Source organism: Neoarius graeffei, chromosome 23 (assembly GCF_027579695.1).
Source record: "Neoarius graeffei isolate fNeoGra1 chromosome 23, fNeoGra1.pri, whole genome shotgun sequence".
NCBI lineage: Eukaryota > Metazoa > Chordata > Actinopteri > Siluriformes > Ariidae > Neoarius > Neoarius graeffei.
In genome coordinates, this window is record NC_083591.1 from 39408272 (window position 1) to 39434378 (window position 26107).

The 26107-nt window shown below is 41.1% G+C and overlaps 1 protein-coding gene across 1 annotated transcript in view; it reads left to right on the plus strand.

The window, feature by feature from the left end:
- The window catches only part of sh3gl1a (SH3-domain GRB2-like 1a), a 68506-nt gene extending 44072 nt beyond the window's left edge, over positions 1–24434 (plus strand). The window contains exons 3-10 of the mRNA XM_060906142.1: positions 372–444; positions 778–921; positions 1944–2077; positions 2223–2381; positions 13891–13994; positions 17173–17297; positions 17562–17606; positions 21217–24434. Of these exons, the coding sequence (XP_060762125.1) occupies positions 372–444; positions 778–921; positions 1944–2077; positions 2223–2381; positions 13891–13994; positions 17173–17297; positions 17562–17606; positions 21217–21410 (978 nt within the window). The 3' untranslated portion in view covers positions 21411–24434. The remainder of the gene's footprint in view (positions 1–371; positions 445–777; positions 922–1943; positions 2078–2222; positions 2382–13890; positions 13995–17172; positions 17298–17561; positions 17607–21216) is intronic.
- The last annotated feature ends 1673 nt before the right edge of the window (positions 24435–26107 follow it).

Consider the following 26107-nt stretch of genomic DNA (forward strand, 5'->3'; position numbering starts at 1 on the left):
ACCTGCTGACAAAATTTTCTAGTTGATGCCGTTTCCCAAAATGTAAGCAAATGAGCAATTTAAACCATATCAACCCTGGCCAGAATAAAACACATTTATGTAAGCTGACTAATACCTTTTACTCTGTTCATTTACACAGTACTGCACAAGCAACCGGTCAAATCAACAGTGATGGCTCAATGGTTAAGGCTCTGGGTGACTGATCTGAAGGTCATGGGTTCAAGCCCCAGCGCTGACAAGTTGCCACTGCTGGGCCCTTGAGCAAGGCCTTTAACCCTGTCTGCTCCAGAAGCACTGTCACGTACCCCCTTGTTGTCTGTCATTTTGGATAAAATGTCATCTAACAGTGCTTCTGTGTTGATGTTTTACAGAAGGCTGATATCACCGGTAAGGCCATAATGGAAGTGTTGTCCAGGACGTCTGAGTATCTGCAGCCCAACCCAGGTAATGAGCACAAAGAGAGAAGCTGTCTGAGCCAGAATGCGTTTAGGTTTGAGCTGATGGTGGAATTGCGAATTAATTATTGATGCTCTTGATAAAGGAAAGAAAATCATGTAGTTAAGGCAAGGGCTTTATTTCAGATGTATTGCTAAAAGATGAAGGACTCGGATGTGTATAATTAGACTAATGACTTATTCGGTTCTGATTATGTATTTTATTATAATAAACTTTTGATTAATTTATGTATATCTAGACACACATTGAAATTGCAGTAAGTTTTTAACCACAAATTTGCATGTGATCTCACTGTATCGGTGTTCCGTATTCTGTTGTCAGCACATCGGGCCAAACTGTCCATGCTGAACTCTGTGTCGAAGATCCGGGGACAGGTGAAGAGTACCGGGTATCCACAGGCAGAGGGAGTTTTGGGGGAATGCATGGTCCGATACGGCCGTGATATGGGGGAGGACACTAACTTCGGTACGTGTGTTTTGTATTGGTATGAGTGTATAAGCAGAAGACACTGCTCACAGGAATGTGACTATGGGTCTGTACTAGAAGATTTTGATCTATTGTGAATAAGGGACACTAATTCACAAAATTGGCGACTGAGGCGAAGAGGAAGTGAAGAAATGGAAATAAATGTCTCAAGGATTAAGGACTAATGGCGAGATTAAGTTTCATATGTGAGAACTGAAAAAATACACAGAATGGGTAAACACATCACATCCTAACTATCGGTTTTCTTATCTCATAAATGAAGAAAACAATTTTTAGAGTCACACAAGGCCCCTACACTTTTACTCTCATCAAGAAATCCAGATTTACGGTGTGCAAGTCAGAAACATGGGCGGCATGGTGGTGTAGTGGTTAGGCACTGTCGCCTCACGCCAAGAAGGTTCTGGGTTCGAGCCCAGTGGCTGACGAGGGGTCTTTGTGTGGATTTGGTTTGTTCTCCTCGTGTCTGCGTCAGTTTCCTCCGGGTGCCCTGGTTTCCCCTACAGTCCAAAGACCTGCAGATTAGGTTAATCGGTGGCTCTAAATTGACCGTAGGTGTGAATGGTTGTTTGTCAGCCCTGTGATGATCTGGCAACTTGTCCAGGGTGTACGCCGCCTCTCGCACAGTCAGCTGGGATAGGCTCCAGCTTGCCCGTGACCCCGGTTACGGATAATGGATGGAAGTCAGAAACATCCCCAACTCTAGATGTTTCCACCTCATCTTCAGGCCTTCATTTGCTTCATGGAACTTGATTGGCTCATATATTTTCTGATACAATAACACTTGACCGCTGCATGTTCAGTATTAACTCTGATTCTGCTCTCCCAATTTCTAACCATTTTGGCACTTTGACGAATATGCATGTGCAAATAAATGCCAGGAAAAAAAAAAGAGTTTAAGCTTAATACACCTGTTGTATAAAGTTTAAGAAGACTTTGAACATCGCTTAGTGTTAGAACGCTGCTGTGAAGGATGACCGTAAAATGTGTGTCCTGCGCTCCAGGTGGTGCCCTTGTTGAAATGGGGGAGTCTATGAGGAGGCTGTCTGAAGTAAAGGATTCCCTGGATATTGACGTGAAGCAGAACTTCATTGACCCTTTCCAGACCTTCGTAGACAAGGATCTCCGGGACCTCCAGGTAGGACCTTAAGAAGATGATTATGATTATTGTTATGTACTAGGTACAGCACAGCTTATAATTTAACATTTACAATCTCTCTCTCTCTCTCTCTCTCTCTCTCTCTCTCTCTCATTTTGTTTTCTGTCTGTCTCTCCCCCACCAGCACCAGCTGAAGAAGTTGGAGGGCCGGAGGCTGGATTACGACTACAAGAAGAAACGGCAAGGAAAGATTCCAGACGAGGAGCTGCGCACTTCTCTGGAAAAGTTCCACGAGTCCAAAGAGGCTGCAGAGATAAGCATGCACAATCTCTTAGAAACTGACGTGAGTATTGATTAAGGGTAAAATTTCCCCAAAGCAGCCCAATAGAGATATAAACTATGTCTGGGATTCAGAGACATTTGCGGTTGACTGGATTCCTGAACTCCATGTGTTTACCATGTTCAAGGCAGTAATGTACTGTAGATTCAGCTTCACGACTCACTGGGCTTTTCCCCAGCCTCCTATCCTAATATAACGACACTCTCAGGGGATTCAAGCAAATATCAGGGGACGTTCTCACTTGCAGCCAATTACCCAGCAGCCCGCACCATCTGCCTCCTATTAGCATATGTTTCAGACACTGGAGGGAATATGGGTAGACATACTCCACTTTTGCATATGTGCCCCCCCCCATGTAATGCTTTCAGCATGTTTAAATGAAGGGTAAGTTAAATTCAGCTGAATCATTAGAATCCCCAAAATGACAGTGATTATTCATTAATTAGCAATGGAGAGAGTAAAAAAAAACTGAATACAAAGATTATGCCAGGGGTTCTCAACCTTTTCTACTTTAAGGCCCACCTATTCATGCTTGTAACGAGTCGGGTCCATTAAAAAAGATCCCCAATTATTTTGGCTCATCTATTCTATTAGAATCTAATAATCTACTGTAAAGTGTACAACCCTGATTCCAAAAAAGTTGGGACAAAGTACAAATTGTAAATAAAAACGGAATGCAATGATGTGGAAGTTTCAAAATTCCATATTTTATTCAGAGTAGAACAGATGACATATCAAATGTTTAAACTGAGAAAATGTATCATTTAAAGAGAAAAATTAGATGATTTTTAAATTTCATGACAACAGCACATCTCAAAGTTGGGACAAGGCCATGTTTACCACTGTGAGACATCCCCTTTTCTCTTTACAACAGTCTGTAAACGTCTGGGGACTGAGGAGACAAGTTGCTCAAGTTTAGGGATAGGAATGTTAACCCATTCTTGTCTATTGTAGGATTCTAATTGCTCAACTGTCTTAGGTCTTTTTTGTCGTATCTTCCGTTTTATGATGCGCCAAATGTTTTCTATGGGTGAAAGATCTGGACTGCAGGCTGGCCAGTTCAGTACCCGGACCCTTCTTCTACGCAGCCATGATGCTGTAATTGATGCAGTATGTGGTTTGGCATTGTCATGTTGGAAAATGCAAGGTCTTCCACGAAAGAGACGTCGTCTGGATGGGAGCATATGTTGCTCTAGAACCTGGATATACCTTTCAGCACTGATGGTGTCTTTCCAGATGTGTAAGCTGCCCATGCCACACGCACTAATGCAACCCCATACCATCAGAGATGCAGGCTTCTGAACTGAGCGCTGATAACAACTTGGGTCGTCCTTCTCCTCTTTAGTCCGAATGACACGGCGTCCCTGATTTCCATAAAGAACTTCAAATTTTGATTCGTCTGACCACAGAACAGTTTTCCACTTTGCCACAGTCCATTTTAAATGAGCCTTGGCCCAGAGAAGACGTCTGCGCTTCTGGATCATGTTTAGATATGGCTTCTTCTTTGAACTATAGAGTTTTAGCTGGCAGCGGCGGATGGCACGGTGAATTGTGTTCACAGATAATGTTCTCTGGAAATATTCCTGAGCCCATTTTGTGATTTCCAATACAGAAGCATGCCTGTATATGATGCAGTGCCGTCTAAGGGCCCGAAGATCACGGGCACCCAGTATGGTTTTCTGGCCTTGACCCTTACGCACAGAGATTCTTCCAGATTCTCTGAATCTTTTGATGATATTATGCACTGTAGATGATGATATGTTCAAACTCTTTGCAATTTTACACTGTCAAACTCCTTTCTGATATTGCTCCACTATTTGTCGGCGCAGAATTAGGGGGATTGGTGATCCTCTTCCCATCTTTACTTCTGAGAGCCGCTGCCACTCCAAGATGCTCTTTTTATACCCAGTCATGTTAATGACCTATTGCCAATTGACCTAATGAGTTGCAATTTGGTCCTCCTGCTGTTTCTTTTTTGTACCTTTAACTTTTCCAGCCTCTTATTGCCCCTGTCCCAACTTTTTTGAGATGTGTTGCTGTCATGAAATTTCAAATGAGCCAATATTTGGCATGAAATTTCAAAATGTCTCACTTTCAACATTTGATATGTTGTCTATGTTCTATTGTGAATACAATATCAGTTTTTGAGATTTGTAAATTATTGCATTCCGTTTTTATTTACAGTTTGTACTTTGTCCCAACTTTTTTGGAATCGGGTTTGTATTAATGGGATGCAACCTCACTCCCTGTTACAGATTGGAGCCCAGGAATTAAATAAATGCTATAAAAACAAACTGTTTTAATTGTAGTTATTGTATTTAAAACTGTATGGATGTGCCAGAAGCCAAACCATGCATGCAGGGCATTCTCAGTCAAAAGGGATTAATGATCCCAAAGTGGAGTCTGGGTGATTAACACAAGAACTTATTGACATGTTTGTGTTCAGAAAACAAGCAAGTTATTGAAACCAAGAAGTACACTCAAAAGAAGTGGATATAGAAACCACTCAATGGGATTCGATCTTTACACGCTAACAAAGAAGGATTTTTCCTATGAAAGATAAATTTGACATTAGTAGAATAAATTTTTATCCTATTTGTAGCTGTAACTAAATACAAAGACAATAGTTATGCATACAGTACTATTAATTAACTTAATGCGAAGATAATCAACAGATTTAAGGTGGTTTTTTTTTTAATAAAGTTTGTGTATAATTTTTAGTCTTTATTTGTATCTGTACATGCACGACCCCACCAGCTTTGATGATCAACTTATCATGTTTAAATAAAATCATTCATTCATTATGAGTTGGAAAATTATCCATCCGTTGAGTTCCCCGACATCTCAAGCTACCTGGTGCTGCAGACATTGTTCTACACGGACACACAGATGAAAACCTGGAAGATCATGGAGGCGTACAACTTTTTATATGTGGCTGGGTTAAAGATCCAGGGATCAGGACACTACAAGATAAATCCTGTACCATTTTTGCCTGGGTAAATAGGAATTCCTGGGCTTTTTGTCTGCATCTTTGCGATGGTTGGAGTTTTAGTATCGGGTGAAAACAAACCACAGCTGCTCGATTCCTAGTCCTCTCTGCTCTTCTCTTCCAGCACCGATCCATATAATTTACTAGGGGTGTAACGATTCATCCACTACATCGATGAATCGGTTTATTTTCCTACGATCCAACTACAATGATCTGTGCTCGGCAAGTTGGCCTTCCGGACGACATACATCGATCTAATATTGTTTTAAAAGGTAATCAATCGATTGTATCGATACTAGGAAATAGCGCATTGGATTTAAGCACGTCAGACTTTATATTGATGTGGGTTTTTTTAGCACTTTTAATGATAAAGGCGTTAAACGTTACCCGATTCAGTCTGCCTGTCTGTGACGTCATCGTCACGCGCCAGCAGCAGCACAAATCAAAACATAGCATGATAGCAGATAGCAGAGGAGAAGCCGGCGAGCGGGAAATTTTCAAACCAGCATTACGGTCCAGTGTGTGGAAACACTTCGGATTTTGCAAGGACGGAGAGGTCCTAAATAAGTCGCTTGCTGTATGTAGACTATGTAAAGCTCAAGTTAAGTACCACAGCAACACCACGAATCTTTCCAACCACCTACTGAGGCGCCATGGGATTTCACCAGTTAACACCGACAGTCCAGGCACCTCTCGCAGCGTTCCTACTGCAGCAGCAGCGCGAGGTGCAAGCTCTGCAGAAGCCTCAGGCCTCGCCAGCATGTTTAGTCAGAAACTCAGCTCGGGCGAAAAACATCACGGCAACAATTGCCAAGTTTATCTGCAAAGACATGCAACCCTACAGTGTGGTTGAAAACCAGGGGTTCTGTGAAATGATTCAAACATTGGAGCCAAGGTATAAGATACCGAACCGACCACACTTTTTTCAGAAAAGGTTATTCCTGCGTTGTACGAAAGTACAAAAAAAATGTGAAGCTATCGCTTTCTCAAGCTGAACGAGTAGCGATAACGACGGATGGCTGGACGTCATGCTCAAATCAAGGGTATGTGACAGTTACCTCTCATCACATTGATCCGTAGTGGAAAATGAAGACATTTGTTCTGCAAACCAGAGTTTTAAATGAAGCTCATACTGGTAAAAATATTGGTGCGTTACTGTGTAAAGTCTGCACAAAGTGGAAAATCTCTGACAAAAATCCCGCGATCGTCAGTATATCCATAATTATACCTGATTCCCTTACAAGAAACAACAGGAATCTAGAAAACTTCACCTGCACTGTCCAGTATCCAGGTATTTATTTCAGTCACACTGGTTTAATTTTTGGCTAAAAAGTTACTGAATCGATTTCAAGTCACTGAATTGTATCGGATCGTATCGTTCTAAATGAACTAAGATCGTCCTTGAATCGTATCGGCAACCACGAATCGTGAATCGAATCGTTGTTACAACGAATCGTTACACCCCTATAATTTACCCACAAACATATATATTTATCTATTCAGCCCACTGCACTGTGCGTGCGTGCGTGCATGCACAGGTTAACCGTAGAGGAGGAAAGTGACAAAATAAAGGCTTGTTCTTCTTAATTTACCCACAAATGTATTTATTCCAATTGAAAAGCATATGGCAAACCAGCTCCCCGATTTGGGACCCTACGACATCCTGAACTGTTTAGTATTTGGCTTCAAACTTGAAGAAAAATTCCCAGCCCACTTGATGCTGCTTCAGAGAAACAGTGGATTATGCAGTAACGAAACCAAAAACACTTAAACAAAACTAAAAAGCATCAGCAAAACCAAACCACCTACAGCACAAAAAAAAGCAAGCAAGCCACATCCAGACCAAAAACATGACAGCAAAACCAAAAACATGAGTGTTTTATTAGTAAATCAAAAAAATGCAACATCACCACAGCATTTTCTGTTTTAATGTATACCTATAAGCCACTGTGATAAAACAGATTTTAAAAAATTGCTTTTATATCACACCATTTATCATTTACTGTTCAACATTTTATTGGTTTTAGCACATTGATCACTATTTTACTTGTACAACATTTCTTCATTTCCTCACTGCGATGAGGTGCGTTATTTATCCACGTAGTATCTAGCAGCCGTGTGTTTAGTTTACATTTCTAAAGGTTTTTATTTCTATCCATTGTTTATTTAAATAGTTTAGTTGGTTTTGTATTAATGTTTTCTTATGTTGTATTGGAGTATGTGGATTGGAACAGGTGGAGCTTGCTTACATGACGCAGTACAATAAAACAGACTTCAGTGGAGGAAGCATCTGTGCTTTAGGAATGTCAGTTTATCATATGACCCGTACGGACCAGCGTGCGCTCTTAATAAAACCATTGGGAAAAGTCACATGACTGACTGGGCAGATATGGATTTTTGAATCCGGTCCGGAAAAAGTTGTAGGCGGCCCCGGACCCGTTTCCCTCGCTTTAATACATTCTACAAAGTCTTGTCCTTCCAGGTGCTCATGTCGCATCCATTATTCTGAAAAAAATGACGTTTTATCATCGAGTAGTCGTCATCGTCAGATGAAGGTTGAACTGACTCAACTGCCGACTCGCCCCTCTCGTTTTCAAATCGAAGTTCTTTTGTGTAGGTTTATATTGATGTCTCCATGAACTGACCCAAGTTTGAACTGACTTACTAATGATGTGATCTTAAAATCGTTTTCATTTCGAGAGAACAGTCAAGTCAGTTGTATTTTATAGAATTCGGACGGTTATTTCAAACTTGTGCAAAGGTGGTTCGGCATATAAATGGTTTGCTGTCAGTCAAATTAAAAATTGATGGGTTTGTTTTTCGCACACAAACGTTCATTGTTTTTCACCGTGTATGTTAGTTTAAAAAGGTCATATGATAAAATGCTTATTGACCGAGTTAGGTCAAGACGGACAGGAAAATGTTTGGGTCTTGGTCATTTGTACGGTCCGTATGGCATGACCTCGGGCCAAATATTGTCCCTTCCAGCCCTCCTACTCGGTTGGTAAGCACATATTACTAGCTAAGATGCATTTTTTTTTTCTATTTTTGGCAATGGAAAAAAACACGTTCGCACACAAACGGAAAATTACTGGGCCTAATACAACATGTATGGACACTTGGTGTATTGCTTTATTAATGCTGTAAAATTTCTAGCCATGTCATCATGCAGAAAACCATATTTCGTATATTTGAAGTATTACAGGACAAATAAATAAGTACAAGTATTACAGGGGATTATTAATTGCTGTTGATCAGAAGAGGAGCAGATTTCCCACTGCACTGTTAACACCGAGCCAGTACCCATGTGTATCCTTATGACTCTCTCGTGCTTAAAAGGATTATTGAGCAGTGACTCAGAGTCTAAAGACAACATCTGAAGCATTTCGGTGCATTATTAATCATTGCTTAATAACGTTTGTGTGAGACAAAAGCATAAAAGGAAACAGAAAACATTGAGTAAAAGAGTGAAGTCGGGTCCAAGCAGTGAGGGACTTTAGGAAATGTTGCACAAGTCGCCTCATAGCTCGAAGGTTCTCAGTTCGAGCCTCACAGCCGACGGGGCCTTTCTGTGTCTAGTTTGCATGTTCTTACCGTGTTTGCATGGGTTTCCTCCCATTTCAAATAGACTTGCAGATTCTGCAAAACTTGTTGAACTTGTTGTACGTCGCTCTGTATAAGAGCATCTGATAAATGCCTGTAATGTATAGACTGAAATACTGTAGGAAACACGTAACAAAAAGATGAGGAAAGCGACAAGTTAGGAAAACAGACAAGAAATGATGAATGAAAGAGTAATGTAAGGTTTTATTGACTTAAAGTAAGCATTGCTTTGAATTATTTCCTAAAGTCTCAAATACTTTTTTTTTTAAATATTATTTTTACTCCCTAGATGACTTTTTAATAACACGATCACTTGGGAAATTTCATTAATTGGAATATAATGGCTACATTTACATTGCTCCCCCCCCCCCCCGATTTTTTTTTTTTTCCTTTCAAATCCAATTTGAGCCACTTTCATACGTGTTAAGGCCAATTTATGCTGACAACCCAGTCCTCGCAGATAGCGTCGCAGATAGTGTCTGCGTAGCCCCCCCACCTTCGCAGACGCTCTGCGCGCACCTCCCAAAAATTGTGACCACCGCAGAAGCCTGACAGACAGCGTCGCAGACAAGAGGGCTCTGATTGGTCCACTTTACATCCGCTGTACACGCACTTCCGCTTCCCTACTTTCCCGGTTTGGTTTGTTTTCACGACCGCCATTTTTAAAAACACGAGCGAAGATGGAGCAGCACGAAGAGCGGTTGATCGAGGAAGTACGGACATCTATACGACTCCAGTTCTAGTCATTATAAGTAACCGGAGGATAAACACTCCACTAACCACACCCACCAACTACTCCTAGCGATTTCGCGACTTCGCGCCCCCTTGCGTTGTGGCGGTGAATAACATCGCGCACGCCTATTACTCCCCGCTCAACGATAAATTACAACTGTCTGCGAAAAGCTATCTGCGAAAGCCTTGTCGCAAGAGCATGCAGAGGCCTTTAGATCAGATGTATATCTGTGACCCATAAGGCGACTCATTTTAGATTTTTCGGATCACGGATCTGCCGACGGCAGTTAAATACTACCACTAGAAAAATAATTTCCTGTGCGTATTTTTATTTTAACCGCCGAAACGTACAAAAAGAAATGTAAAAAAAAAAGTCACACATTTTACAGTGCTGTTACAAGAAAAAAGTATTAGAATCGCAAATACAAATGACAATGTGTGTTGTATATATCCACTTCAGCCGAGTCCGAAAACAAAACTATTTACGACGTTGAGTATTCACTTGAATGTTTTTATGGTATTTACGACCGCTTTACGACAGTGTCAACCTCGTGCTGACCATGGCTGACGCTGACAGCATGGATTCCGAGCTATCGCCTCAACTGTACGTAAGCATAAAGTGTGGTATAGAAAAGTCTTTTCACTGTCTCACTAACCAAAATGTGGGCGATTTCGTCTCTCAAGCGTTGAAAGTAAACAATGAAAAGATCAAAATGATCTTTGGTTCTCAGAAAGAAGGTGGTGATGTAACGAGCGCGATGCCGAATATGCCTGCCATAACGTTAGTTCGCGATTTTGGCTGCAAGTATCTGACTATTGAATTAGAAGAGGATGGTGCCGCAGAGGGTCCTATCGAATCAAGTAGCACGAACGTATCAGCCTTCGATGTGCTCATGAGAGCTCAACGGTCATATGACTACATACCTTCAGAGAAGTAAGTACTGGAATGATAGTCCATGTTATAAACTTGTACACAAGATAACACACACACACGTATGTATGTACAGTGGGGCAAAAAAGTATTTAGTGAGCCACCAATTGTGCAAGTTCTCCCACTTAAAAAGATGAGAGGCCTGTAATTTTCATCATAGGTACACTTCAACTATGAGAGACAGAATGGGGGGAAAGAATCCAGGAAATCACATTGTAGGATTTTTAATGAATTAATTGGTAAATTCCTCGGTAAAATAAGTATTTGGTCACCTACAAACAAGCAAGATTTCTGGCTCTCTCAGACCTGTAACAACTTCTTTAAGAGGCTCCTCTGTCCTCCACTCGTTACCTGTATTAATGGCACCTGTTTGAACTCGTTATCAGTATAAAAGACACCTGTCCACAACCTCAAACAGTCACACTCCAAACTCCACTATGGCCAAGACCAAAGAGCTGTCAAAGGACACCAGAAACAAAATTGTAGACCTGCACCAGGCTGGGAAGACTGAATCTGCAATAGGTAAGCAGCTTGGTGTGAAGAAATCAACTGTGGGAGCAATTATTAGAAAATGGAAGACATACAAGACCACTGATAATCTCCCTCGATCTGGGGCTCCACGCAAGATCTCACCCCGTGGGGTCAAAATGATCACAAGAACGGTGAGCAAAAATCCCAGAACCACACAGGGGGGACCTAGTGAATGACCTGCAGAGAGCTGGGACCAAAGTAACAAAGGCTACCATCAGTAACACACTACGCCGCCAGGGACTCAAATCCTGCAGTGCCAGACGTGTCCCCCTGCTTAAGCCAGTACATGTCCAGGCCCGTCTGAAGTTTGCTAGAGAGCATTTGGATGATCCAGAAGAGGATTGGGAGAATGTCATATGGTCAGATGAAACCAAAATAGAACTTTTTGGTAAAAACTCAACTTGTGTTTGGAGGAGAAAGAATGCTGAATTGCATCCAAAGAACACCATACCTACTGTGAAGCATGGGGGTGGAAACATCATGCTTTGGGGCTATTTTTCTGCAAAGGGACCAGGACGACTGATCCGTGTAAGGGAAAGAATGAATGGGGCCATGTATCGTGAGATTGAGTGAAAACCTCCTTCCATCAGCAAGGGCATTGAAGATGAAACGTGGCTGGGTCTTTCAGCATGACAATGATCCCAAACACACCGCCCGGGCAACGAAGGAGTGGCCTCGTAAGAAGCATTTCAAGGTCCTGGAGTGGCCTAGCCAGTCTCCAGATCTCAACCCCATAGAAAATCTTTGGAGGGAGTTGAAAGTCCGTGTTGCCCAGCGACAGCCCCAAAACATCGCTGCTCTAGAGGAGATCTGCATGGAGGAATGGGCCAAAATACCAGCAACAGTGTGTGAAAACCTTGTGAAGACTTACAGAAAACGTTTGACCTCTGTCATTGCCAACAAAGGGTATATAACAAAGTATTGAGATGAACTTTTGTTATTGACCAAATACTTATTTTCCACCATAATTTGCAAATAAATTCTTTAAAAATCAAACAATGTGATTTTCTGGATTTTTTTTTTCTCATTTTATCTCTTAGTTGAGGTATACCTATGATGAAAATTACAGGCCTCTCTCATCTTTTTAAGTGGGAGAACTTGCACAATTGGTGTCTAACTAAATACTTTATTGCCCCACTGTATGTATGTATGTCTTAATCCGACATTGAAATTTTGCCATGCAAAAAAAAAAAAAATTGGACAAGGACTTTTTTTTTTTTTTTCGACCGACGACATCAAAAATATGTTGAAAAAATCCGTGAACCTAAAGATAAAAAATGGGTGGCCTAATGACGGTCATTTACATATCACCACTTTTCTTTCTGTGCAGATGTGCCAATAATGGCTGCAAATATTGCAAAATGTGTGTTCCACCTATACAGCTTGCTTTTCTCCCACCGTCTCTCCGTGATCATGAGCAACTAATGACCTGCTACCTGACACTCGAAGCAAAAGCCTCGATTTGTACATGATCATTTTAGCACTAATGCCGTGATGTTTGCCATTTCCATTTTTCTTGACATGACTCCGGGAAGAGGCCTCGGATAATACGGGTCACTTAGAAACAAGAATGTGAACCGTCAAGCCAGGAAGATTAGATCTGAACAAAAACAAAGTTTGTAATGTGGGCATAGGTTGAGGATATTTTGATACTAGATATTTGTGACCTTGTGTCTTTTTCAAGCACCGCAAACTGCTTCCATGCGAATTTGATTCCTTGTTCGTTTTTCTCCTCTGCAGGTCATGAAAGTGCGTTTTGACGAGAGAAACTCTAAACTAATAGAGCAACAAGTTAATAGCATGCTTTTATTAAATCCATAGTTCAAACTGCACTCGTAGAGCTATTCTTGAACCCTTTTAGAAAATGACAGTGCTTATAATTGAATATTTCTGGCGTTTTCTGCACTCTATTGTTCACCGAGCTGTTAAAATATTCCTTAAAAGCCATTTAAGGGGAAACAAATTCATGTGCATTCGTGTAACTGTGCTCTGAAATGAAATGCAGCAGGGAGAAGTGTTTGTTGTTGGTTTTTTTTTCATTAAAAATGTGTGCTGTCATGCTTCATTTTCTCTCTGCTTGCTTTCTTGCAAATCTGGCAGAAGGTGTAACTGCTTGTGCAGTAGGTTAAATTAAGAATGACAAAAATGAAGCTACACCACAGGGATGAGCATTATGATTTTGGTGCAGATCATCATAAAATTGTTCTCCGCAATAATGAACTGAACAACAGTGACTCCTGGTTTGTTTTGTTTTTTTGGAAGAACAGGATTCAGTTACATATTACACACCTGAGTATAGAGGCGGAGTGTTGACATGTCACATCTGGAACTGAAGTAAAAGTTCAGTAGGTCAAGCACCAAACAGGTCAGGTGTGAAAACGCACGAAGTTGCTTCTGTCCCTCCGCAGGATTGATTCTCGGCTTGTTTAGAGGGTGCATCATGTTCACGTTTTTCACACAGAGCGATTTCCTTCCGACACATTGGTTAATTTGGCAGTTTTATGTGATGCATCTCTTTGGGGTGAAATAAGTTCTGGATTGTTGAGAGTCAGCTTATTCAGGTAACCATGTGGAAAATAATACATTTTACAAAAATTGGCAGAACCAGTGGAAAGCTTTACTTGGATCTTAAGAACTATGTGAAGAGCAAAGGGGTGAAGAGTAAAAGGGTGGTTCGTTTCCCTTTGATCACAAGTGTGTGTGTGTGTGTGTGTGTGTGTGTGTAGGTGGAACAGGTGAGCCAACTCTCCGCGCTGGTGGAGTCTCAGCTGCAGTATCACAGGCAGGCGGTGCAGGTGCTGGAAGAACTGTCCGAGAGAATGAGGGAGAGGTATGAAGCTCTCACTCCTCTTCGGTTTTCTCCTCCTCTCTGCAGTTACATTACCGTCTTTTTTGTTTCTTGCTTTTCCTTCTTTTTTTCTTGTTTTGCTTCCTTCCTTCCTAACCCCCACCCCTTTCTTTCTTTCTTTTTCTTTCTTCCTGACCCCCACCCCTTCTTTCTTTCTTTCTTTCTTTCTTTCTTTCTTTCTTTCTTCTTGACCCCCACCCCCTCCTTCCTGACCCCACCCCTTCTTTCTTTTTCTTCCTGACCCCCACCCCTTCCTTCCTTCTTTCCTGACCCCCTTCCTTCCTGACCCCCACCCTTTCTTTTTCTTCCTGACCCCCACCTTTCTTTCTTTCTCTTTTTCTTTCTCTTCTTTCTTCTTGACCCCCACCCCTTCCTTCCTGACCCCACCCTTTCTTTCTTTCTTTCTTTCTTTCTTTCTTTCTTTCTTTTTCTTTCTTCCTGACCCCCACCCCTTCCTTCCTTCCTTCTTTCCTGACCCCCTTCCTTCCTGACCCCCACCCTTTCTTTTTCTTCCTGACCCCCACTCTTCTTTTTCTTTCTGACCCCACCCCTTCTTTCTTTCTTTCTTTCTTTCTGACCCCACCCCTTTCTTTCTTTCTTTCTTTCTTTCTTTCTTTCTTTCTTTCTTCTTGACCCCCACCCCCTCCCTTCCTTCTTTCCTTCCTTCCGTCTTGACCCCCACCCCCTTCCTTCCGTCTTGACCCCCCCCCTCCTTCCTGACTCCACCCTTTCTTTCTTTCTTTCTTTCTTTCTTTCTTTCCTGACCCCCACCCTTTTTCTTCCTGACCCCCACTCTTTCTTTCTTTCTCTCTTTCTCTTTTTCTTCTTGACCCCCACCCCCTTCCTTCCTTCCTTCCTTCCTTCCATCTTGACCCCCGCCCCCTCCTTCCTGACTCCACCCTTTCTTTTTCTTTTTCTTTCTTTCCTGACCCCCACCCTTTTTCTTCCTGACCCCCACTCTTTCTTTCTCTCTTTCTCTTTTTCTTTCTTCTTGACCCCCTTCCTTCCTTCCTTCCTTACTTCCGTCTTGACCCCCGCCCCCTCCTTCCTGACTCCACCCTTTCTTTCTTTCTTTCTTTCTTTCTTTCTTTCTTTCTCTTTTTCTTTCTTCTTGACCCCCACCCCCTTCCTTCCTTCCTTCCTTCCGTCTTGACCCCCACCCCCTCCTTCCTGACTCCACCCTTTCTTTCTTTCTTTCTTTCTCTTTTTTTCTTTCTTCTTGACCCCCACCCCCTTCCTTCCTGACTCCACTCTTTCTCTTTCTTTCTTTCTTTCTTTCTTTCTTTCTTTCTTTCTCTTTTTCTTTCTTCTTGACCCCCACCCCCTTCCTTCCTGACTTCTTTCTTTCTTTCTCTTTTTCTTTCTTCTTGACCCCACCCCCTTCCTTCCTGACTCCACCCTTTCTTTCTTTCTTTCTTTCTTTCTTTCTCTTTTTCTTTCTTCTTGACCCCCACCCCCTTCCTTCCTGACTTCTTTCTTTCTTTCTTTCTTTCTTTCTCTTTTTCTTTCTTCTTGACCCCACCCCCTTCCTTCCTGACTCCACCCTTTCTTTCTTTCTTTCCTGACCCCCACCCTTTTTCTTCCTGACCCCCACTCTTTCTCTCTTTCTCTTTTTCTTTCTTCTTGACCCCCACCCCCTTCCTTCCTGACTCCACTCTTTCTTTCTTTCTTTCTTTCTTTCTTGCTTTCTCTTTTTCTTTCTTCTTGACCCCACCCCCTTCCTTCCTGACTCCACCCTTTCTTTCTTTCTTTCTTTCTTTCTTTCTTTCTCTTTTTCTTTCTTCTTGACCCCACCCCCTTCCTTCCTGACTCCACTCTTTCTTTCTTTCTTTCTTTCTTTCTTTCTTTCTTTTTTTCTTCTTGACCCCACCCCCTTCCTTCCTGACTCCACCCTTTCTTTCTTTCTTTCTTTCTTTCTCTTTTTCTTTCTTCTTGACCCCACCCCCTTCCTTCCTGACTCCACCCTTTCTTTCTTTCTTTCTTTTTCTTTCTTTCTTTCTTTCTTTCTTTCTTTCTTTCTCTTTTTCTTTCTTCTTGACCCCACCCCCTTCCTTCCTGACTCCACCCTTTCTTTCTTTCTTTCTTTCTTTCTTTCTTTCTCTTTTTCTTTCTTCTTGACCCCACCCCCTTCCTTCCTGACTCCACCCTTTCTTTCTTTCTTTCTTTCTTTCTCTTTTTCTTTCTTCTTGACCCCACCCCCTTCCTTCCTGACTCCACCCTTTCTTTCTTTCTTTCTTTCTTTCTTTCTTTCTTTCTTTCTCTTTTTCTTTCTTCTTGACCCCACCCCCTTCCTTCCTGACTCCACCCTTTCTTTCTTTCTTTCTCTTTTTCTTTCTTCTTGACCCCACCCCCTTCCTTCCTGACTCCACCCTTTCTTTCTTTCTTTCTTTCTTTCTTTCTTTCTTTCCTGACCCCCACCCTTTTTCTTCCTGACCCCCACTCTTTCTCTCTCTCTTTCTCTTTTTCTTTCTTCTTGACCCCCACCCCCTTCCTTCCTGACTCCACCCTTTCTTTCTTTCTCTTTTTCTTTCTTCTTGACCCCACCCCCTTCCTTCCTGACTCCACCCTTTCTTTCTTTCTTTCTTTCTTTCTCTTTTTCTTTCTTCTTGACCCCACCCCCTTCCTTCCTGACTCCACCCTTTCTTTCTTTCTTTCTTTCTTTCTTTCTTTCTTTCTTTCTTTCTTTCTTTCTTTCTTTCTTTCTTTCTTTCTCTTTTTCTTTCTTCTTGACCCCACCCCCTTCCTTCCTGACTCCACCCTTTCTTTCTTTCTTTCTTTCTTTCTTTCTTTCTTTCTTTCTTTCTTTCTTTCTTTCTCTCTTTCTTCTTGACCCCACCCCCTTCCTTCCTGACTCCACCCTTTCTTTCTTTCTTGACCCCCACCCTTTTTCTTCCTGACCCCCACCCTTTTTCTTCCTGACCCCCACCCTTTTTCTTCCTGACCCCCACCCTTTTTCTTCCTGACCCCCACCCTTTTTCTTCCTGACCCCCACCCTTTCTCTCTTTCTCTTTTTCTTTCTTCTTGACCCCCACCCCCTTCCTTCCTTCCTTCCGTCTTGACCCCCACCCCCTCCTTCCTGACCCCCCACCCTTTCTTTTTCTTCCTGACCCCCACTCTCTTTCTCTCTAACTTCGTGTTTGTGTGTACGTATGTGTCTCAGAGTTGACCATGCCCAAGCTCAGCCGCGTCAGAAGCGAATGCCCAAGTCAATGCCCAGCTTTGACTTAGACCCAGATTCTAATGGGGGCTTCAGTCCAACACCTGCTTCCCCGAGCTTTAACGCAGGTGAGCTTCACCTCACATCCTGCCTCTGTTCCCCTGTTCTGGTAAAAGTTGCCACAAGCCTGAGTCATAATAACTATATTACCTTTTATATTACAGCACTGTTGAGCTTCCAATCACAAGCTGTGGATTTGTTTTTCTGGTACATGTTGAACTGCATATTTTTTTTTGGGTCTGATTAACTTGGAGAGAGAAAAAGAGTCTGGTGAAGGAACAGCTATTTATACAGTGCACTGATTTCATTTTTTTTTTTTTTAATTTCTGCAGCACCTGCTCTACCCACCCGAACCTCTGTACGCCAGAAACGGCAATGTGAGTCTGACACACACTTCTGTACTCTACGGTCTCTCTCTCTCTCTCACTCACTCACTCACACACACACACACCCCTCCTCCTATAGTCACATGTACACCCACACACCACCTACTGTACAGTCAAAAATGTACAGCACAGTTCGTGTATATTCAACAGTCTCTGTTACAAGAATATTTGAACAATATTTACCCAGATAAACTTTATACCTTTTTTATATTTTTTTTAAATTAGTGTAATTTTATTATTATCTGCATAACCTCCAGCTGTCTGAAACAGTACCACCTTTAAACATTTTGAGGAATACCAGTATGTGCAGGTTGAGACATAGCCAGTCAGGTCCATAAGTATTTGGACAGCGACACACATTTTATCTCTGTCCATCACCACAATGGATTTGATATGATGACCTCAAGATGCGATTGAGGTATAGATGTTCTGTTTTAATTCAGTGAGGTTTTAACAAAAATATCACATTAACCCTTTAGGATTTACAGCCATTTTGTACATAGTCCCTTCATTTTCACAGGCTCAGAAGTAACTGGAACAACAAACATAACTGTAAGCATAATTTTTAATACTTGGAAGAAAATCCTGACTGCCTGATGTTTGGAACACATGGACATCAAACAAATGCTGAGTTTCCTTCCTTGACATACAATTGGGTTGACTGACTGACTCAGTCATTTAAGAAAATTTATTTGCCATAAGAAGCTCTTGGGTTGCTTTCGCAGTATGTTTTGGGTCATTATCCATCTGTCCTGTGGAGCACCGTTCCTTTTGGCAGCATTTGACTGAATCTGAGCAGAAAATATAGCTGTATAATTCAGAATTCATCCTGCTATTAGTAAACACCAGTGACTCCGTTCCACTGGCAGCCATGGATGCCCATGTCCACCATGTTTGACAGATGATGTGGTATGTTTTGGATTAATGAGTCCTTTCTTTCCTTCTCCATACTCTTCCCATCATTCTGGCACAAGTTCATCTTGGTTTCATCTGTCCAAAGAATCTTGTTCAAGAACTAGGCTTTCTTTCTAGCAAAGTCTAATCTGGTCTTTCTGTTCTTGAGTGTTACCAGTGGTTGGCATCTTGAGGTAAACCCTCTGTAAACCCTTTCCATTCATTTTTTTTTCCTTTCCCTTCACTAAGGAAATTTTACAATCTTTCACTTTAGTTGCCTTCTATGGTCTTCCAGGTCTTTTGGTGTTGCTAAGCTTGCCAGTGCGTTCTGTCTTTTTAAGAATCTACCAAATTGTTGATTTAGGTATTCTTAAAGCTTCTGCCATCTCTTTGATAGATGTGGGGATTTTTAATGATGATCTAATGATGGCCTCCTTTACTTGCATCGATGATTGATTGATTGATTGATTGATTGATTGATTGATTGATTGATTGATTGATTGATTGAACGAACGAACGAACGAACGAACGAACGAACAGTTGCCAGATTCAAACTCAACACCTTTTAATCAACTCCAAACCTTTTATCTCCTTAATTTGTTATAACAAGGAAAGATGCCATATCCGGCCATGAAAATGCTCATCAGTTACAGTGGTGCTTGAAAGTTTGTGAACCCTTTAAAATTTTGTATATTTCTGCATAAATATGACCTAAAACATCATCAGATTTTCACACAAGTCTGAAAAGTAGATAAAGAGAACCCAGTTAAACAAATGAGACAAAAATATTATACTTGGTCATTTATTTATTGAGGAAAATGATCCAATATTACATATCTGAGAGTGGCAAAAGTATGTGAATCTCTAGGATTAGCAGTTAATTTGAAAGTGAAATTAGAGTCAGGTGTTTTCAATCAATGGGATGACAATCAGGTGTGAGTGGGCACCCTGTTTTATTTAAAGAGCAGGGATCTATCAAAGTCTGATCTTCACAATATGTTTGTGGAAGTGCATCATGGCACGAACAAAGGAGATTTCTGAGGAGCTCAGAAAAAGCGTTGTTGATGCTCATCAGGCTGGAAAAGGTTACAAAACCATCTCTAAAGAGTTTGGACTCCACCAATCCACAGTCACATTGTGTACAAATGGAGGAAATTCAAGGCCATTGTTACCCTCCCCAGGAGTGGTCGACCAACAAAGATCACTCCAAGAGCAAGGCGTGTAATAGTCGGCGAGGTCACAAAGGACCCCAGGGTAACTTCTAAGCAACTGAAGGCCTCTCTCACATTTGGCTAATGTTCATGAGTCCACCATCAGGAGGACACTGAACAACAATGGTGTGCATGGCAGGGTTGCAAGGAGAAAGCCACTGCTCTACAAAAAGAACATTGCTGTTCGTCTGCAGTTTGCTAAAGATCACGTGGACAAGCCAGAAGGCTATTGGAAAAATGTTTTTTTGTGAATGGATGAGACCAAAATAGAACTTTTTGGTTTAAATGAGAAGCATTATGTTTGGAGAAAGGAAAATATTGCATTCCAGCATAAGAACCTTATCCCATCTGTGAAACGTGGTGGTGGTAGTATCATGGTTTGGGCCCGTTTTGCTGCATCTGGGCCAGGATGGCTTGCCATCATTGATGGAACTATTAATTCTGAATTATGCCAGCGAATTCTGAAGGAAAATGTCAGGACATCTGTCCATGAACTGAATCTCAAGAGAAGTTGGGTCATGTAGCAAGACAATGACCCTAAGCACACAAGTCGTTCTACCAAAGAATGGTTAAAGAAGAATAAAGTTAATGTTTTGGAATGGCCAAGTGAAAGTCCTGACCTTAATCCAATCGAAATGTTGTGGAAGGACCTGAAGCGAGCAGTTCATGTGCGGAAACCCACCAACATCCCAGAGTTGAAGCTGTTCTGTACGGAGGAATGGGCTAAATTTCCTCCAAGCCGGTGTGCAGGACTGATCAACAGTTACCGCAAACGTTTAGTTGCAGTTATTGCTGCACAAGGGGGTCACACCAGATACTGAAAGCAAAGGTTCACATACTTTTGCCACTCACAGATATGTCATATTGGATCATTTTCCTCAATAAACAAATTACCAAGTATAATATTTTTTGTCTCATTTGTTTAACTGGGTTCTCTTTATCTACTTTTAGGACTGGTGTGAAAATCTGATCATGTTTTAGGTCATATTTATGCAGAAATGTAGAAAATTCTAAAGGGTTCACAAACTTTCAAGCACTACTGTAATTTTCCAATTACTTTTGTCAGGTAAAAAATGGCTGTAATTCCTAAACGGCTGATGCAATTTTTTTTTTTTTAATTCAACGCCTTGGATTCAAGCCGAAAGTCTACACTTAACACATCTTTACGGCTTCATTTCAAATCCATTGTGGTGGGGTAGAGAGACGAAATGAAATGAAAACTATCTCTGTCCAAATACTTACGGACTTGACTGCACACATGTGAGATTTTAGTTTAAAGAAACATGCATTCGCCTCAAAAATGAACATCAGATAGCAAAAGACTACGTGATCAACTACACAAATGGAAATTGAGTGTATTTGATTTTTTTCCCCCATCGAATTTGATCGAGTCCTTTAAACTTTAATTGGGAAAATAAGGAAATGGACAGTCATGCTGCATCACCTGCTAATAATTTAGTGATCCTGAATTTTCTCGCTCTCTCTCTGTCCTGTAGCAATGGAACAGCCTTGCTGTAAGGCCCTGTATGACTTCGAGGCCGAGAACGAGGGAGAGCTGGGTTTCCGTGAAGGTGATGTCATCACCCTGACCAACCAGATCGATGAGAACTGGTACGAGGGCACGCTGCGTGGCCAGACCGGCTATTTCCCCTGCAACTATGTGGAGGTGGTGATACCACTACTTCACTGAAGCCCACTGACTGGAGAAATGAGGGATGGAGGGGAAGAGAGATTGCAGTGGTGATGAGATGGAGGTTTAAAAAAAAAAAACAGCAAAGGCTGGAGACTTGGAATAGTGTTTGAATATGAACTACATCATGAGACACAAAATACTGTTCTTTCCTGTGCAGTTTTCTCCAGTATGTCTCTTCAGTCAGATTGCCATGGGAGGTGGGTCTCAAACACTATCATATCCCGAATTCTTACCCGGCCCTCTTGATGGACTGACTGAGCCAAGAGATTATATTCTGTATTTTCCCTATATCTAAAAAAAAAAAAAGGGGGGGGGGGGTTCTTCACAAATGTTTTTTTTTTTTTTTTTTTAAATCATGCCGTACAACTGTTGATTCAGTCCCTCTTCCGTCTTACTTTGACAATTATGTAAACAGGCTTGTCTTTGCATTTTTAATCAACTGGACCTCATTTTGTTTGTGCGTGTTGACTCTCTTCCCCCTAGTGGCCATGCCATGATACAGCACCACAAACCAGTCGGAGTATCTACATCAGCTTTTCATCAGTGTTCTGCTTCTGATTTCATCCACTTTTTTTGTACCAAATGGTTTGATCTTTGATAGGAGTTACTTATGTCCAGATCTTTTTGCCAACGAATCTGAAAGTCGGACCATAATCCGCCTATAACTCGTGTTTATTTGATAAGTGTTGCTCAGACGTCCCTGTAGTTTTATAGTCCAGTTCTGCAACACTGATGAATGATGCTCAACCATTTCTCTAGCTGGTTAGGAGAAATGATAAGGAAAGATTCTTTAGACTTGATCCATAAATTAGGACTCAACCTCTTGATGTTTACAGCACTTGTTTGGAAGAAGTACTGGGAGTGTTAATGTGACAGTCGCAATTTGACCAAAAATTAGGGCTTTTTTTTTCCCCCTCTCGCCCTTGTGTGCTACGTAACCTCTCTTTCAGTCGCTTCTCTTCTCTCGGGCGGTCTTTGTTGATCGAGGTCAAGAAACTCCTGTATTGCTCTGTACCTTAGGAAAAATGATCTGATACAGAGGTGGACATGTCATAAATACATTTACTTGGCTAGTGGGCTGACTAAAGCGCTAATGTGCCGCCCAGTCTCATGTTTTGGTCTCCCAGAAACTGAAATGCTGGATAAAATTGGTAGCTATAGAATAAGTGCATTTAATACATCCTAGTCAAGCAAACATGTATATGATGGTTATCCTCTTCTAGAACATCGTATTTCTGCCTTCAGCACACACAAAAAAAAATCTACAAGTCGCTGCCCGAAGTTTTAGTTCTGAGATGAGCTTCTGCCTGTGCATCATAAGAGTATTTTGGTATCTACATTCCAAATGAAGAAAAATTTTGAGAAAGCCAAGAAGGGAGTAAGATTTTCTTTTTTTTTTTTTGTTCGTAAACCAGTCAGTCAGACTCCTGAGGATTGCAACAGAAAACTGTTCACTATTATCTAGTGTGTTCAAATCCCTGTATTGAATGCTATACTCCTCAAGCGTCAATCACCGTGACGCTAGCCAATCGTGGGTCTCTGTGAGCTCATGGATGTGGAAGAAGGCAGATAGCGCTTCTCTGATGAGCATATTACGCTGTCCTGCGACAGAGCATGAACAGCAGTTTGAATAGATGAGGTTGGTTGGTGTCTCTGACCAAATTGGAACGAAAATGATTGTTTCAAATGAAAACGTTTGTTTTGCAGACTTCGGTAAATGAGTAGAGGGTTAGGGTGTTTTTTGTCCTGCTTTTTACGTTTTCCGACTTGTCCGTTGAGCAACTATAAATAGCTTTTGCTTCCAGGTGACTGTTTTGTCCGCCTCTGTAATATGAAACTTGTATGTAACATTTTCCATAAAGGGAAACCAAGCTATTGGAACATCCTCTTTGATTTTGATCTACATTGTGTACGCGAGTACTGTGCTTTATGGTGTAATGCGATCCTCTCCGGTTCTTCCTGTCTGGATGAAGCCTAGCTGCTTTCTGTATGAGTTTTAAGCTTTAACTGAAGACACAACTTTGATCCTATTATCTATTTTTAATGGTTTGTGTATGTTTTTTATATAGTGTGCGTGTCTGATTGCACAGCAATGTGTCAAAGGGTGCACAGAGTTTTTTTTCACGGTTTTTCACCTCCGTTTTCTTTTTTTTAAACTTGTAAACTGTTTAACACGAAGCCTGGAATTAAAAGCCAAAGCAAGAAGCTGGATTTATATCAAGAGTTTTCATTCATCTTCCATGTCTGGGTTTAACAAGTATCATCTCTACTTGGACTTTTCAGACTGCGTTTTATAAGTGACACTACAGAACTCACCTCATATCAGGATCAAACTTCTGTAGGAAGCCCTTTTATTTATTTTTTCCCCTGATTTTTCTCATTAGCTGCTATCTTATTTTGCTTAATTAAAACTGGTCTACCGTATTTCTATAATGGAAACATTCCAGTGCCCTTTCTCTTCAGAGTTCACTCTACCACATGCACATTTTTAATGGGGGTTTAATCAGCACAGTGAAATGAGGGTGTCTGTCTTTTTGTAATGAATTACATTGTCATAGCATGTGCAGTTTTTTTTCTGTCTTTTTGCTTTAATGCTTCTGAGGACAATCTGGGGAGGAACAGATGGTCTCACACTCCGTATGGTATTTATAATGAGGTATTAAACTGCAAATCCAAATGTCACCAGATGATTTTTTTCTATTATTTTTCATATGTGAAATATTAACTACCAAAAACCGAAAGCATTTATTTTAATACGTTGCAAAGACCAGCAACTAGGCCTAATGGAGAACATTTTACATAGTAGGTGATATGAATTTCATGCTGACTATCGTATAGCTTTAGCGTCTTGTCTTGTAAGGGCTCCATTTTGAAATAAGGTTTATATTTGTGATGGGTTTTAAAGCCTAAAATGTTTGTGTCTGTCTCTCTTCCGTTATTGTTTGAAATGTTTCCCTGATGTTCCAGTGAAATATGACCTAAAAAGATATATTTTCATCTTAAATAAACGGAAAAATGAAAGTCTGTGTTCTGTTTGTGATTTGTGGGTTGATGTTATTCTTGGGCAGTACAGTGGCATAGTAGGTAGTGTTGCCATCTCATGGGTATACTAGTGCATCTCAAAAAATTAGAATACCATGAAAAAGTTCATTTTTTTCATAATTTAATTCAAAAAGGTAAACTTTCATATATTCTATATTCATTACATGTAAAGTGAAATATTTAAAGCCTTTTTTGTTTTAATTTTGATTATGGCTTATAGCTCATGAAAATCAGAAATCCAGTATCTCAAATTATTAGAATATTCCCTAAGATCAATCAAAAAAGGATTTACAATACAGAAATGTCCAACTTCTGAAAAGTATATTCATTTATACACTCTACTTGGCTGGGGCTCCTTTACCATGAATTACTGTATCAATGCGGTGTGGCATGGAGGTGATCAGTCTGTGGCACTGCTGAGGTGTTATTGAAGCCCAGGTTGCTTTGATAGTGGCCTTCAGCGTATCTGTATTTTTGGGTCGGGTGTTTCTCATCTTCCTCTTGACAATACCCCATAGATTCTCTATGGGGTTCAGGTCAGGCAAGTTGGCTGGCCAATCAAACACAGTAATATCATGGTCAGCAAACCATTTGGTAGTAGTTTTGGCACTGTGGGTAGGTGCTAAGTCCTGCTGGAAAAGGAAATCAGCATCTCCAAAAAGCTCGCCAGCAGATGGAAGCATGAAGTGCTCTAAAATCTCCTGGTAGATGGCTGTGTTGACTTTGGACTTGATAAAATACAGTGGACCAACACCAGCAGATGACATGGCACCCCAAATCATCACAGACTGTGGAAACTTCACACTGGGCTTCAAACACCTTGGATTCTGTGCCTCTCCACTCTTCCTCCAGACTCTAGAACCGTGATTTCCAAATTAAATGCAAAATGTACTTTCATCTGAAAAGAGGACTTTGTACCACTGAGCAACAGTCCATTTCTTTCTCTCCTTAGCCCAGATAAGACACTTCTAACATTGTCTCTGGCTCAGGAGTAGCTTGATATTAGGAATGCGAAAGTTGTATCCCCTTTCTTGAAGATGTCTGTTCGTGATGGGTCTTGATACACTGACACCAGCCTCAGTCCACTCCTTGTGAAGCTCTCCCAAGTTCTTGAATCAACTTTTCTTGACAATCCTCTCAAGACTGCGGCCATCCCTGTTGCTTGTGCACCTTTTCCAGCCACCCTTTTCAGCAATGACCTTTTGTGGCTTACCCTCCTTGTGGAGGGCATCAGTGATCATCTTCTGGACAACAGTCAAGTCAGCAGTCTTCCCCATGATTGTGGTTGTGTGTACTGAACTAGACCGAGAGATACACTGTGTTCATACTGTTTTACTCAAACTCGAAATGAAATATTCTAATATTTTGAGATGTTGTTTTTTTTTTTTGTACTGTATGCCATACTGATTAAAATAGAAAAATGCTTGAAACATTTTAGTTTATGTGTAATGAGTCTATAACATGTTCACTTTCATAACCTTCATCCTACCAAGTGGAGTCCATCTGGACCCCGCACCTATGTTTGTTTGCCATTTTAAAAATATGTGACATACTGCCTCACCGTTTTATGAATTTGTCGGAATTTATGTCTTAATTAAAACACTAAAGCACCGGAAGATCAGCTTTTTGCATTGTGAAGGTATAATTAATTT